This window comes from Geotrypetes seraphini, chromosome 2 (assembly GCF_902459505.1).
Source record: "Geotrypetes seraphini chromosome 2, aGeoSer1.1, whole genome shotgun sequence".
Classification (NCBI taxonomy): domain Eukaryota; kingdom Metazoa; phylum Chordata; class Amphibia; order Gymnophiona; family Dermophiidae; genus Geotrypetes; species Geotrypetes seraphini.
Window position 1 is genome coordinate 73,654,401 of NC_047085.1, and position 16,011 is coordinate 73,670,411.

General features: G+C 44.9%; 1 protein-coding gene across 4 annotated transcripts in view; it reads right to left on the reverse strand.

The window, feature by feature from the left end:
- TP53INP1 (tumor protein p53 inducible nuclear protein 1) overlaps positions 1-16,011 on the reverse strand; it is a 93,865-nt gene that overhangs the window by 18,162 nt on the left and 59,692 nt on the right. For 3 of the 4 annotated variants that reach the window (XM_033933178.1, XM_033933181.1, XM_033933180.1), the window contains one exon: positions 14,374-14,707. In XM_033933178.1, coding sequence (XP_033789069.1) covers positions 14,374-14,707 — 334 coding nt within the window. The remainder of the gene's footprint in view (positions 1-14,373; positions 14,708-16,011) is intronic. The other variant, XM_033933182.1, reaches the window with a different exon arrangement.

The window sequence follows — 16,011 nt, forward strand, 5'->3', positions numbered from 1 at the left end:
GAATATGTCTCCAATCCTCTGAGCTTTTCCGGCATGAGGAAGTATCAAGAGTATCCACCTAAGCTCCTATTCGTGGTCTGGAAAAAGTTCCAGCATCCCGAAGACTAAGAGACATTGCAGAATATCACAGACCCTGGACTCTGTTGCGGTCGACTTGCCGCAATCCAGAAACCAAGCCGGAGGCGGGCAAAGGAGGACTAACAAGTGTCTGATGAAAGTTGAATCCACTCCTAACAAAACTGTAGAAGACAGCCTGCGAAGGAGGAGGCCACGCCCGATCCCCGTCGACATTGGCGCTTTCTTCTCTTTTTAATTTTATTTTGTGAGGTAGAGCCACAGCACAGGAATCAGAGGACTCTAGGAATTGGAACCGTGGAAATGTGGGCAAAGCCTTGGGAATGTTTCTAGGAAGAAAAACCTAAATATCCTTGATGACCCCCTGTGGGAGGAACAAAGAGGACGACGATCCCCCTCCTGACGTATAGTGAAACTGGATCACAGGGAGCAACGTAGGGCAGTGTTCACAACATCCGAGTAAAGAGTCAGCCAGACCTACACCAACAAGAATTTGGCCCTTAAAAAGGCAGCCGGCTGAAGGTGATCCTCGAGGCAGCATCCTCATTCAAAGGCGGATCCAAGGAGTTCAGCGCTCAGACACTTCACCAGCAGAGAATGTACTAAGAACTCGAATGAGATAATAAAGGGTGACTAGCACTGCAGCTTCACCAACCAGCACCTCTGCAGAGGACGCATTGCACAGGCCAGAATGGCAGACACGTGCCATAAAGGAAGAGGCCACCTGAGGATGCTAGAAAAAAATAGTTTGTAACATAACATTCACCCTGTGATCCTGAGTGTCCTGAAACCTCACTCCCCCATTACTAGGGAGGGCTGCATACTGGAAAACCTGTGCCACAGTGGAATCTACCTCAGGCTGTTCAGACCTGCCAAAACTCAGGATTCAGGTGATAAAGCATAGACATAACTTTGGCAGATTGGAAAGAGCTTTACAGGGATCACATTGTTCTGAAATCAGACCAAGGACCTGTGGACTGATTGGAAAAAGGCACAGGAGAACAATCCAGGACCGAAGCCAGAGAATTGGAAGGTGCAAAATCCAAATGAAGCTCTTTTAGAACATCAGCTGTAAAGAGGCGGACAGCAGCCCACTGTTAATGTGAAGAATGATCAGCACCTCCAAATCCAGATGCTAAGGGCGGCCAAGGAGACCAGTCTCAGCAAAGGCATCAGCCGGAACCAAATTAAATACAGTGGCAGGAGACAAAAGAATCATAAAAACTGCATGGCAACTACTGCAATCGAAGTCAGGCACAGCCAGAAAAAAAGAGAGCTCCCAAACAGGAAGCTTCACCACAGATGCCATAGATCAAAAAAATCCCCAACACACCCGCCTGCGTCATCAAACGAGCAGGGTCTGAGGATATGATGTTCAGAGGAGCCAAATGAAATCCTGTGAAAAGGCCCACTCCGCAACATGGCAGGGCTCTGTTGAAGTACATGTGTCACATCAAGAGTCCGCAGATGCAAAAAGCAGGAATACTGTGCCAGACTCCAGGAAGGCTGCTGGGCGAAATTTTCTTCGGAAGACAAGAACCCAGACCGGCTCCCCAGCTCAAGGGGACATTGAGGAGGCAAAGTCCGAAGCTTCCCGTCCCGGCGTGCTACAGCATGAGGTACACAATTGCTGATCCGGCGCAATGTCCACATTCAATAGATTAGGGACCGGGGGTTCATCTCAACTGATTTTGAGTCAAATCGAGGGGTTTTTGAAGCACAAATAAGTTAGAAAAAAAGATTGGATTGATTTTAAAATCCAAGATGTCACCATCATGAATTCGTGACAAAAATGGCAAAAATAAACAAAATCTGAAAATAAAAAATAGCGATGTAGAGTATGGGGAGGTGGGGAACCTGAACAACTAAGGCACAAACAAGACGAGAAGATCCAAATTTTCACAAGAGAAAAGGACAATCCAAACAAACGAAACTGTGGAAATCCAATGTTCTTGATGCTTCTTTTATTCAGTTAATCCTTAAAAACATGATGTCTACATTTTTCATAGAAGGACCCAATACCCACATTTGTCATTGAAGGATCCAACATGGGATGTATTTTGCAAAACACGCCTTCCTCAGGGATTCAAAACAAGAAATGCACAACCTTATGTAAATGTGGGATAAATGAATGGCTTGGCGAACCAAACTGAATGCCGTCAAAGAACATAAGAATTGCCATTTCCGGATCAGACCCTGGGTCCATCAAGTACCCTGGCATAGTTTTAGTCCCCATATCATTGTATGCTTCTCAAGGGAGATGTGCATCTAATTTACCCTTACCCGTATCACTCTATGCCACTCTTAAAGAGATGTGCATCTAGTTTACCCTTAAATCCTAGAATGGTGGATTCTGCAATTACTTCCTCTGGGAGAGCATTCCAGGTATCCACCACTCGCTGCGTGAAACAGAACTTCCTGATATTCGTCCTGGACCTGTCCCCCCTCAGCTTCAGTCTATGTCCTCTTGTCCGTGTCACATTGGACATTGTAAATAACTGCTTTCCATGCTCCATTTTGTCGAATCCTTTCAGTAGTTTGAAAGTCTCGATCAGATCCCCTCGCAGTCTCCTCTTCTCAAGGGAGAACAACCCCAGTCTCCTAAGTCGTTCCTCGTAGTCCAGGTTCTCCATACCTTTCACTAGCTTCGTTGCTCGTCTCTGCACCCTCTCTAGCAGTTTTATATCCTTCTTTAGTCATGGAGACCAATGCTGGACGGAGTATTACAGGTGCGGTCTGACCATGGCTCTATAGAGCGGTATTATAACTTTCTCTGATCTACTCTTAATTCCCTTCTTTATCATGCCTAGCATTCTATTTGCTTTCTTTGCCACCGCTGCACATTGCACCGACGGTTTCAGCGTCCTTTTCCTGTTCGGTCTTTTCCAGAGTTACACCTGACATACTATACTTGTGATCTTTATTTTTCTGCCTAAATGCATCACTTTGCATTTTTCCACATTAAAATTCATCTGCCATTTATCTGCCCACTTCTCCAATTGATTCAAGTCGCTCTGGATTTCCTCGCTGTCCTTCTGCGATCCGATTGCCCGGCATAGCTTTATGTCATCTGCAAACTTGATGATTTCACTGGATGTTCCTTCTTCCAGGTCATTTATGAAAATGTTAAATAAGATGGGTCCAAGTACCGAGCCCTGGGGTACACCGCTCATCACTTTTTCCCATTCTGACAACTTCCCATTTATGCCCACTCTCTGTTTTCTGTTCTCTAGCCATTTGCCTATCCATCTTAGTATATCTCCCTCTATTCCATGGCCTTGTAATTTCCTGAGAAGTCTTACATGTGGAATCTTGTCGAACGCTTTCTGAAAGTCCAAATATACAATATCCACCGGTTCTCCACTATCAATTTGTCTGTTCACTGTCTCAAAAAATTGAAGTAGGTTCGTCAAACATGATTTCCCTTTCCTGAATCCATGTTGACTGGCTCTCATCAGGTCATGTGTGTCTAGGTGCCGGACTATGCTATCTTTGATCAGCGCCTCAACCATCTTTCCAGGGACATATGTGAGACTCACAGGTCTGTAGTTGCCTGTCACTCCTCTCGATCCTTTTTTTAAATATCGGCGTGACGTTCGCTATCTTCCAGTCGTCCGGTATCTGTCCTGTTTTGATTGACAGGTTGGCAAGTTTTTGCAATAGTTCTCCGATTTCAAATTTCAGTTCTTTTAGGATGAATTCCGTCCGGTCCAGGAGATTTATCACTTAAGTTTGTCAATCTGGTGGTAAATCTGGTCCAAGTCCACTTCTACTGTGGTGAAGCTGTCCTGGACGACTCCCTTGAACACTTTCACTGTGTCAGGTATTGTTACGGTGTCTTCCTTTGTAAAGACAGATGCAAAGAAGGAATTCAGTCTGTCTGCAATTTGTTTGTCATCCTTAACGCATCCTTTTCCTCCCAGGTCGTCCAGAGGTCCCCCTGCCTCCTGTGCGGGTTTTTTCCCTTTTACGTATTTAAAAAAGGGCTTGAAATTTTTGGCCTCTCGCGCTATTTTCTCCTTGTAGACCTTTTTGGCAACCCTCACCGCCTAGTGACATTTTTTCTGATCATCTCTAAGTTTGTTCCAAGCTTCGGATGTTTTCGTGCGTTTCCACATCTTAAAGGAGACCTTCCTTTCATTTATGGCTTCCTTCACTTCTTTGGTAAGCCATGCCGGCTCTCTTTTGCCTTTGGTTTTCTTTACTTTGGACATCCGCAGAATGTAGAGACTTTGTGCTTCCGTGATAGTATTTTCAGTAGGGACCAAGCCTGTTCCACCGTTATGACTTTGCCCATCTTTTTCTTGATCTGTTTTTACACCATGGCTCTCATGCTATCGTATCTTCCCTTTTTAAAAAGTTTAAAGTCATGGTTGAGGTTTTGGTCCCTTTCCCTTTCCCGACATCAAATTTGAAGCTGATCATGTTGTGATCGCTCGTCCCCAGCGGGACCATGACTTCTACTTCCTTTGCCAGACCCGTAATGCCATTTAGGACCAAGTCCAAGGTGATGTTTCCTCTTGTCGGCTCTTCTACCATCTGTTCCAGGAAGCAATCCCCTAGCACTTCCAGGAACTTTGCCTCCTTGCCACAATTGGAGGTTCCCAGGTCCTAGTCTATTCCCGGGAAATTGAAATCCCCCAAGATTATGACATTACCTGTCTTACATTCTTGTTTAATTTCTTCTATCATTTTCGAGTCTTTCTCCTCCCTCTGTCCCGGCGGTCGGTAGTAAAGGCCAATCTTTATGTCAGCATCGTTGTGTCTGGGAATCCTGATCCAGAGGGATTCCAGCTTCTCTTTCTCTTCCACCATAGTCTCTCTCACGGATTCTAATCCTTCCTGAACATATAGGGCAATACCTCCACCTTTCTGCCCCACTCCATCTTTTCTGTACAGTTTGTATCCCTGTAGTACTGTGTCCCATTTGTTTTCGTCATTCTACCATGTTTCTGTTATGCCAATGATTTCCATTTCGTCGTTTTTTGCTATTGCTTCTAACTCTCCCATTTTGTTTCCCAAACTTCTAGCATTCGTATACATACATTTGAGTTCCCTTTGTGTTACCTTCTTGGACTTTTTAAGCTTAGCAGTATCTACTGTTTCTTCCCCAGTATCCTTTTCTGCTGCTGTGTTGTCTTCCTCATTTGCTTTGTGGTCGACCCCTCCTGTATCTGAGTAGTTGTCCGTAATTCCTTCTGCGGGGCATCCTGTCGCTTGGGCCATCGACTGGTGGTCAATTGTCGGCTTTCCCCTGTCCTTTAGTTTAAAGCTTTCTCTATGGCCCTCTTCATGTTGCCTGCCAGTACTCTTACTCCTTCCTTGTTGAGGTGCAGTCTGTCTTTTCTGTAGTACTTGGCTTTTTCCCCAGAACGCTATCCAGTTGCGAGCAAAGTCAAAGCCTTCCTCTTCGCACCATCGTCTCATCCAGGAACTGTCTCAGATCACCGAACAAGAGCTTGACAAGACCATCCTTGAGACACCCAAAGCTTCCAGAACTTCAGACTTGAATCCAACCGTCGGAATTCAGGAAGTCACTGGAGACGCTGATTCCTGGCAGCTGGTGACTTCCTCCACAGGAAAACGCAGAAAACCTAATTCTGTTTCTCTCTCACACATACAGGGCAGCTCTACATCGACACCACATATCCCCCTTAAGAACAGATACCAGCTGCTACAGGAAGGTCCTGACAACGAAGTACAAGAAGTGGTTGAGCAGACGGTTCCGGTTCCAGAGTCCACAGGTCGGCCCACCCCTAGGAAGCGCAGAGTTGTGGTCATCGGGGATTCACTGCTAAGGGGCACCGAGGGACCAATTTGTAGACCAGATCTGCAATCAAGAGAGGTCTGCTGTTTGCCAGGGGCCAGGATCCGGGATGTAACTGCTAGCCTGAGCAGACTCATCAAGCCCCAAGATCACTTCCCTACGATTCTCATCCACGTCGGAACCAACGACACTGCCAGGGGCACCCCGGAGAGCATACCCGAAGACTTCAGAGCCCTGGGAGAGAAGCTGAGGAGGATGGATGCGCAGGTGGTCTTCTCCTCGATCCTCCCAGTGAGGGGCAAGGGCAGTGCCAGGGAGGATCGAGTCCGGAGGGTGAACGACTGGCTGCAGGAATGGTGCAAGGAGATGAACTTTGGGTTCCTGCACCACGGAGAGGCACTGCAAGGACTGCTGGGACCAGACGGGTTACACCTGACCAAGAGGGGGAAGAACGTCCTTGGACACCGTCTAGCCCGCCTACTACATAGGGCTTTAAACTAGGTAAATTGGGGGAGGGTACGGGCTACCAATACTCTTTAGAGTCTGAACTAAGTAAACACTACATTTCTGGGATACATTACAATTCTGGGTCTAGGGGGAGTACACATAGCAATTCTGGGTCTAGAGGGAGTACACACTGTAATTCTGGGACCAGCGAGAGTGCACATGCTGCAAATTGCACTAAAGGAGCTCAAGTAGCCCAAACGGGAATACCCCCACAGGGTACACACATTACCGAGTCTGAAATAGGAGCACACTGCAGTCATGGGGAGTCCGGGATAGGTACACACTGTAACTCTGGGTCTAGGGAGTGTAAGAGACACGCGAAAAATACTAATAGTGTCCTAGTTGATAAAGAGGGACTGTCCCCATTGAGATATAACAAACACACAACATGGAGAGCTATGTACGTTAACGCCCACAGTCTGGGAAACAAGATCCTAGACTTGGAAACAGAAATGAGGAATGCCGACCTGGATGTGGTGGCGATATCTGAGACCTAGCTCACAGACTCCCACGGGTGGGACATGGTCATACCAGGTTACAACTTGCTTCGCCGGGACAGGGAGGGCAAAATGGGAGGTGGGGTAGCATTATATACTAAAGATGACATTAAGGTCACCAGAATCACAGATGTACAGTACACTGGGGAATCCCTTTGGGTAAATTTGGCCAGAGGGAAGGACAAATGCCTGTATCTTGGCGTAGTATACAGACCCCCAAGACATCAAGAAGACCTAGATATGGAATTAATCGGAGATATAGAGAATATCACCTTGCGGGGGGACACAGTATTGGTAGGTGACTTCAACATGCCCGATGTGGATTGGGTCACGCTTTCCTCTGCCTCCGGCAGCAGCAGGAAGCTATTAAACTCTTTGCATGGAGCAGGACTCAGGCAACTGGTATTTGAGCCAACAAGGGATCAGGCAATTTTGGACCTGGTACTTACCAATGGAGAAAGTATCACAGAGGTCTTGGTGGGTGAAACTTTGGCCTCCAGTGACCACAATATGATATGGTTCAATCTCAGGAAAGGTTTCACGAAATCTACCACACTGACCAAGGTTCTCAGGTTCAAGGACACAAACTTCCAAGACATGGGAGACTTCGTTCACCAGGCGCTACAAATCCAAGCAGACACCAACAGCGTGGAGGAAATGTGGTCAACTTTGAAAACCACCATACAGGAAGCAACCAACCGCTATGTTAAATCAGTAAGCAAACAGAGTAGGAACAACAAGCCACAGTGGTTCTCTACGGAGATCTCGGACCTCATCAAAGAGAAGAAAAAAGCATTCATCTCTTACAAACAATCAGGTACACAGGACTCCAGAGAAGATTATCTGACCAAGTCAAGAGCCGTCAAAGCAGCAATTAGGGAGGCCAAATTCCGCATGGAGGAGTCTCTAGCAAAGAACATCCAGAAGGGAGATAAATCTTTCTTCAGGTATATCAGTGACAGAAAAAAGAACTCGGGCGGGATAGTACGATTCAGAAAACCAGATGGTGACTATGTAGAAACGGACTCGGAAAAAGCCCAACTGTTAAATGAATACTTTTGTTCAGTTTTCACCCATGAGGCGCCGGGAATCGGCCCTCAACCACAGACAAGGATTAAATCAGAAGACCCGTTTAGTAATTTCAAATTTACACCCAGCAGCGTCTACTGCGAGTTGTCAAAAATCAAGGTCAACAAGGCAATGGGGCCAGACAACCTACACCCTAGGGTACTCAGGGAGTTGGGTGATGTCTTGGCGGAACCACTATCTGCGCTCTTCAATCTCTCCCTTAGTACAGGTAACGTCCCGATGGACTGGAAGACGTTCCACTACACAAGAAAGGCTCCAGGATAGAGATGGCAAACTACAGACCAGTGAGTCTCACTTCAATAGGTGAGCAAACTAATGGAAACCTTAATCAAACGCCAATTGGATAGGATCATGGACGAGGAGAATCTACAGGATCCCCGCCAACATGGATTCACTAAGGGGAGATCCTGCCAATCCAATCTGATCAGCTTGTTTGACTGGGTGACGAGGAAGCTGGATGTTGGTGAGTCCCTGGACATCGTCTACCTGGGTTTCAGCAAAGTATTTGATAGCGTGCCACACCGCAGGTTGCTGAGCAAGATGAGTTCTTTAGGTTTGGGTGACACATTAACCAAATGGGTTGGGAACTGGCTTGGGGGTAGGCTTCAGAGGGTGGTGGTGAATGGCACCCCCTCCGAAATGTCGGAGGTGATAAGTGGAGTGCCACAAGGCTCCGTCCTGGGCCCGATCTTGTTCAACATCTATATAAGAGACTCGACAGAAGGGCTCCGAGGTAGAATAACATTATTCGCCGATGATGCCAAACTGAGCAATGTGGTGAGCAAAAGCACAGACAAAAAAGCAATGGCAGACGATATGGTGCATGACTTACTTCTGCTGGAGCACTGGTCTAGGTCCTGGCAACTCAGCTTCAATGCCAAAAAATGCAAAGTCATGCACCTGGGAAACCAAAATCCATGCAAGATTTACACCCTAAATGGCGAGATTCTGACAAGAACTGAAGCAGAAAGAGACTTAGGGGTGATTGTCAGGGAAGACATGAAGTCTGCAAACCAAGTGGAGCAAGCTTCATCCAAAGCAAGGCAAATCATAGGTTGCATAAGCAGGAGTTTCGTCAGCCGTAAACCTGAAGTCATTATGCCACTGTATAGATCCATGGTGAGACCGCACCTGGAGTACTGTGTGCAATTCTGGAGGCCGCATTACCGCAAGGATGTGCTGAGACTGGAATCGGTCCAGAGAATGGCCACCAGGATGATCTCGGGACTCAAAGAGCTCCCGTACGAGGAGCGGTTAGGGAAATTGCAGCTCTACTCACTCGAGGAGCGTCAAGAGAGGGGAGATATGATCGAGACATTCAAGTATCTCACGGGCCGCATCGAGGTGGAAGAAGACATCTTCTTCTTCAAGGGTCCCGCGGCAACAAGGGGGCATCTGTGGAAAATCAGGGGCGGGAAACTGCACAGTGACACTAGGAAGTTCTTCTTCACTAAAAGGGTGGTTGATCGCTGGAATAGTCTTCCACTTCAGGTTATTGAGACCAGCAGTGTGCCAGATTTTAAGGCCAGATGGGATAAACATGTGGGATCTATCCGCAAAGATAGATAGGGAGGGTCACTGGAGTGGGCAGACTTGATGGGCCGTGGCCCTTATCTGCCGTCTATTTCTATGTTTCTATCTTCTTTATTCAGGGGTTCCTTGGGGATCGTAGGTCGACATCCATGGAATAGGACCAATCTTCTCCCTCCTGCGATACTCCTGAGGTTGTTTTCTGTTCTTCGGATGGGGGGACGTCTCCATGCAGTCTCCCTCTTACTCCTGGTGTGCGATCGCCCCTTATCTCTGCTTCCGTTCCTCCAGAATTTGCACAGTTGTCTTCTCTTCTCTCATCCAGGCCTTCTTCCTGGGTTGTTCGGGTATAGTTCTCCACATGCTGTTGGTGAGCTTCTTCGATGTATCTCTCTAGCTTCTTAACCTCGTCGTTTGGACTGTACTCCACTAGAAGCTTCTTCTGTTTGCGGATTTCTTCTTCAAAAGGTGAGGAGTTCTTTTAGTCCCAGCACTGTCTCCTCTAGCTGCTGGACCTTCCTTTTCAGGCTATCCAACTCCATGCAACGACTGCAAAATGTATGCCCGAATTCCCAAAGGGAGGTAGTCATACATGTTGCAGCCAGTGCAGAAGACTGGGAAGCTCATCTTCTGGCTTCCTTGGGCGTCCATCTCTTGCTCCCCTACTGCGTTGTCTAAGCGAATCAGTTGTGAACCTTCTGTCTCTGTCAGCTGGACGTTTTCTGGCTTTCTGGTATTTGCCTTCCCGTATGTTGTGAGTCTGCTAGTGTTACTGTGTTAGTGCTAGTGAGTGCTTGTTTCCCCTCTAGGTGTGTGGTATGTGAGGGAGTACTCCCTGTTGCCTAGCTAGCTAAAGACTAGGGCTTGTAGTTGCCTTCCTGTTTGGCGTCAATTTGCTGGTGTTGCTCTGCTGGAAGCACAATGTTTATGTTTATTAAAAACTTTTTATGCCGCATAACAGTCTAAAAAATGGATCTAAGCGGTGTACAATATATAATACACAATCATCAGGAAAGGAACTCCATTTAAAAATAGGATAGAAAAGAATAAAAGCAAAAGTTAAATTTTTTTTCCCCTAAAATACAAACAATCGAAATCTCCATAATAATTCTAATAGCAATAAAAACAAGCAATCGAATCTCAGTAAACCATAATAAATACATACAGTTTAAAAAAAATTGTTTTTCCATTAAAAAAAAAAAAAAATCAATCATTATATAAATACAGATTACAGTCCCAAACTCAATTAATCAATTTGAGAAGGCCAATTGAAAAAAGTGCGCTTTTAGGTGTCTTTTAAAGTTTATGTACGATTCTTCTTTTCTCAAATCTATGGGCAAATTATTCCATAACCGTGGAACTAGATAGAAGAACGCACAATCTCTAGTTGATGCAAGATGTGCCTTCGAGATATGAGGAACGACTACCCTATTGTCATTCAAAGATCGTAATAGACGCCTTGGGGCATAAAATAATACCAAGTTGGAAAGATAAGAAGGCTGTAGCTGAAATAATGCTCAATGTGCCAACATCAAGATCTTAAATTTGATCCTAAATTCCATTGGTAACCAATGGAATTTTAAATACAGAGGTGTCACATGATCACAAATATATGTATGACCTAATAATCTAATTGCAGTGTTTTGCACTGTTTGTAAACGTTTCAACTGTCCCATCCCAAAACAACACTCAAACGCTAGAGAAACAGTATTGAGTGTTGTGCTTCTTTGACGAACCTGAACCCTATCCTCAGAAACTGTGAAAAACAACTTTTAAATTGTTTTACAAGGCACCCCCAAAGTTCCTAAAGGAAATAATGGAGGTACTCACAGTCTCTGTAATGCCATGCCTGTCAACGATTTTAACAGCAGCTGATTGGAGAGAAAGGACTTCCTGCCTCAGAAATTTCTCCAAATGACCAGAGTGGAAGATCTTCGGACTGCCAGCCGGGCACAGATTATGACCTCTGCCTCCAAGGATCCTCATTCACGCGGTCGAGGGTGGGAAAGGCAGCCTCCGCCTTGAAACCTGGATGGGTTTCACTCCAGATGCATACAGCCTACGCTTGAAATCTGTGACAAGATCACTGTCCAGCAGACTCCAAGGGGAAGGGACCCCGAATCTATAAATGGCGACATACAACACGCCAACTTCACAGATCTACCAGAGCTTCTCTGTGAAGCTGCAGTCCGGCATCGCAGGATTGCGTCCTTTCCTCTGACAGGGACCACTGGGAAGGGGTTTCAAGGCACTGAAGCCACCGAGAAACGGACTTTAAGCAAAAAAATAAGAAATAGAAGCAGAGCAGCTGCAAAAGACTTCTGCACGGACTGCTTTCAGAAAGTGAAACTGGATTTGTTTACCAGCTCTCAGGCTAAGGGGGTGGATGGAGCATGTGCTCAGAAAAGTTGTGGTTTTCTGCAATACCCAGACTGTGGGTTGGGATTGAACACCTAGCATATGGAATCTGGAAGGGATGTAACAGAATCCTTGTTAACAACAAGCCATTTTTATTTTTTTACAACCCCAGCATGTATTGAACATCTGTTTGGAAACATAATTATGAAAATTCAGATGGACCAAGTTTGTTGTAGGAGGGAGAAGGGGGAATGGTAAACATAAAAGTTTTAAGAGATTCGAGCAGGAATTCCTAAAGTCCTCCTTCTTCCCCCCAAAAAGGGGGCCTAAAGCATTTCTATGGGAGAAGCAGTCTCAGCTTCTAAATCACAGAAAATGATACAGTGAAACACAGCAGTTATGGAATTGCTTGGTTTGGATTCTTTCAAACTTCTTTTATTTAGTAGGTTTAGAATAGTTGTTTAAACCCAGGTTGATTTGCACAGCACTGGAATCCTACCATCAAGAACAAACTCTCTCTTGAGTTCTCCGGAGCGTACTCCTCCGCTCCCTCCGGACTTTCCTGTAGTACTGGGACCAGAAGAGGGTCCTGGTGCTTCCTTGGAAGCCTCAGAACCTCAAAATGCACCGCTTATTTCCTTTACTAAAATGACTAATATATCTTCATATGCAGATGTGTTTGATAGTTCTGATGAAAATCTACAGGATGTGTCTTTAAAAGATTTATGGCAAATGAATGCGAGGATAGAAAAGTTATTGAAATCTGTCATTATTCAATCTCAAGTATTTTCTAAAGAGGTGGTAGAAAAACTGGAAAACGTTGATACTAATATAAAAGTATTGGACACACGGGTAACTAAAACTGATAAGCAGGTTTCTAATCTGTAAGGGTTTTCAGTTTCCGCAATTAAAATTTCCATTCTATTCATTTAAAATTGGAATCAATGGAAAACTCTGCAAGAGCTAAAAATTTACCGTTAATAAATTTTCCCAAAACCCATTTAATATCTCCTCAGATTCTTTTTAGTAAATATTTTAAGGAGATTTTGGGAATAGCTAATCCTGATTCAATAACAATTTCCAATATGTACTATATATCTTAAAAAAAAAAAAAAAAAAAGAGGTTAATAACAGATCAAGGAGTGGACCAGTTGGCACCTGTAGATATAGATCTTACACAGTTTCTTGAGAATTCTCAGGATTTGATTCCAACTAGATTCACTCTCTTGATATCCTGTATGAATGAGAGAGATAAAGTATTGATTATGAAGTTGTATTTTAAAAATACAAAGGCTCAGTTTTGTGGTGCAACAATACAGATTTTTCCTGATGTGGCAAAGTCCACTCAACTTAGAAGGAAAGCCTTTTTGGCTAAGAAATCTAAGGTGTTGGACAATGGGGCCACTTTTTTCTTGAAGTTCCTGTGTAAGTGCTTAATATCGTATTTAAATAAGGATTATGTTTTCTTTGACCCAATACAATTAGAACAATTTCTAGTCCAGTTTGATAAACCACCATCAGGATGATTTTTTTCTTTCTTTTCTTTTGAGTAATCACAAATTTCTGAGATGAGTTGAAATATATCTTGCCTATATAAGGAAGGATAGTGAACCCTTCTTTGTTTTGCCTAAATTTATATCTTAAATTAGAGTTGCTTTATTCCCAATGATGTGGGCTAGATGGGATCTTAAAATGGTGATAAGCTGTATTATTGTTTTTTTGTTGAATTTTCTTGGTATTCCCATATTCTGTATTTTTTGATGGATACATTGTAAAAAAAAAAAGAACAAACCCTCTCATACTGCATAGTACAGTGGAACCTTGGTTTACGAGCATAATTAGTTCCAGAAGCATGCTCGTAAACCAAAATACTCGTATATCAAAGCGAGTTTCCCCATAGGAAATAATGGGAACATCGCTCGATACGTTCCCAACCCCACCCAAGGCCAGCGGCGCTTCTCCCTCCTGCTCGCAAAGGCCCCCAACCCCGCACGAACCGGCACCCCCCTGCACGAACAACTTGAAACTTACCCCCCGTCTGGCACTGGCACGCAGCCCACAGGACGTGCCGGTGCCGCCTGAAGAACTTCCTGCCTCTGCCGGGCCTTGAGCATGCATCTGCGCATGCTCAAGGCCTGGAGATCTCAGCGACAGGGAGAATTAGAAGGCCTTGAGCATGCGCAGATGCATGCTCAAGGCCCGGCAGAGGCAGGAAGTTCTTCAAGCGGCACCGGCACGTCCTGTGGGCTGCATGCCGGTGCCAGATGGGGGGTAAGTTTCAAGTTGTTCGGGCGGGGGGTGCCGGTTCGCACGGGGGGGGGGGGGGCGGTTCGAGTGTGGGGGCCTTTGTGAGCGGAGGGAGCAATGCCGGTTCTCGGGGGGGTGTGCTCGCAAATCGAGTCAACACTCGGTTTGCGAGACAAGTTTTGCGAGAATGTTTTGCTCTTCTTGCAAAACACTCGCAAACCAGGTTACTCGCAAACTGAGGTTTGACTGTATACTGAATACCTACAATTTCATCTGGAAATCAGTGGTATGTTGAAGACTTACCTAAGTTGGCTTGGGTTAGGAAATTCACTACAGCTGTTATCCTGTATACTTTGGCAGGAATTGTGAACAGCATATACAGACATGCTGGGATGTTCAATAAGAAGATTCTCCATGGGGCTTGTTTCCACCTTTAGAGTGGTTAATCCACCTGCAGTAAAACATGGAGGAGGGGTAATGAACCAGCTCTCCTCCATTGGGCATGAGTCAAATTGAACAAAGCAGGACTCACTCAAGCAATCCAGGGAGGCTGACGTGCATGAGAAATTTTGAGAGCAGTCTGTAGATGTTGCCTTCTTGACATGAGTTTCTTCTTTTAAAAAATCAGTACAAGAATCTAAGCAGCATTATATGTGGTTTTAAAGGTTGGTTGTTCAAGACAAAGAATGGCATCATAGAAATTCACGGCATCACCATAAGCAGATCAGGCAGCAAAAAAAAGAAAAGAAAAGGGGGGAGGGGATAAAAAAGAAAGATTGTGAATATGCTTGTTAAATCCACAAAACACCAAATATCCTATAAATAAAAAGAGAAATTACTGCCAGAAATCAATACAAATTAACACTAAGTTCAACAGGGCCTTTTATCCAACAACTATTAATTATTTCTAGAGTGCTAGCAGACATACACAGCGCTGTACAGAGTAACAAAGAAGACAGTCCTGCTTGAAAGAGCTTACAATCTAAACAGACAAGACAGACAAACAGAAAACCAGGGTGGGGGTACAGTTAGGGGAATGGTCAATCTGCTGGCTAGGGTGGTGAGCAATGGGCAGAGGGGAGTATAGTTAAGGATTGAAGGCCAAATCAAAAATGTGGGTTTTTAGTCTGCTTTTAAAAGGGAAGGAAGAGGCGTGTCAGACAAACTCAGGTTGTTTATTCCAAGCATACAGGGTAGTTAGATAAAAGTAACGAAGTCTGGAATTGATAGTGGAGAAAGGTAAAGATAAAAGCAGTTTATCTGATGAACAGAATTTTTAAGGAGGCATATAAGGGATAAAGAGGAAAGATTAAATGAGGGACTGCAGCATGAACACACTTGTAGGCTAGTAATTAAAGTTTGAACTGTGTGCAGAGGGGGATAAGGAGCCACTGGAGTGATTTGAGGAAAGGGGTAAGGTGAGTGAAGTGTGAGTGGCAGTAGATAAGTTGTGTGACGAGTTTTGCACTGATTGCAAGGGGGAGACATGTTAGAATTAAATTGCAGTAGTCTAAGTGTGAGGTTACAAGAGCATGGACAAGGGTCCGGGTAGTGTGCTCAGAGAAAAGGGGCAAATTTTGGCAATGTTGTAGAGATAGAAGCGACAGGCTGTAGCAGTCTGTTGGATGTGCGTAGAAAATGAGAGGTCAGTCTCGAAGATGACTCCAAGGTTGCGAGCATAGGAGACTAGAACGATAATAGTATTATTTACAGAGATGGAGGGAGAGGTCAGAGTCGAAGATGGCTCCAAGGTTGCGAGCAGAGGAAACTAGAACGATAATAGTATTATTTACAGAGATGGAGGGAGAGGAGTGGAGGGTTTAGGAGGAAAGAGGAACAGCTCAGTCTTGGACATGTTTAGTTTTAGGTGGCAGCGACATATTCAGGCAGTAATGTCTGCCAGACAGGCTAAGACTTTTTTTTTTGGACTTTGGGTTAAAT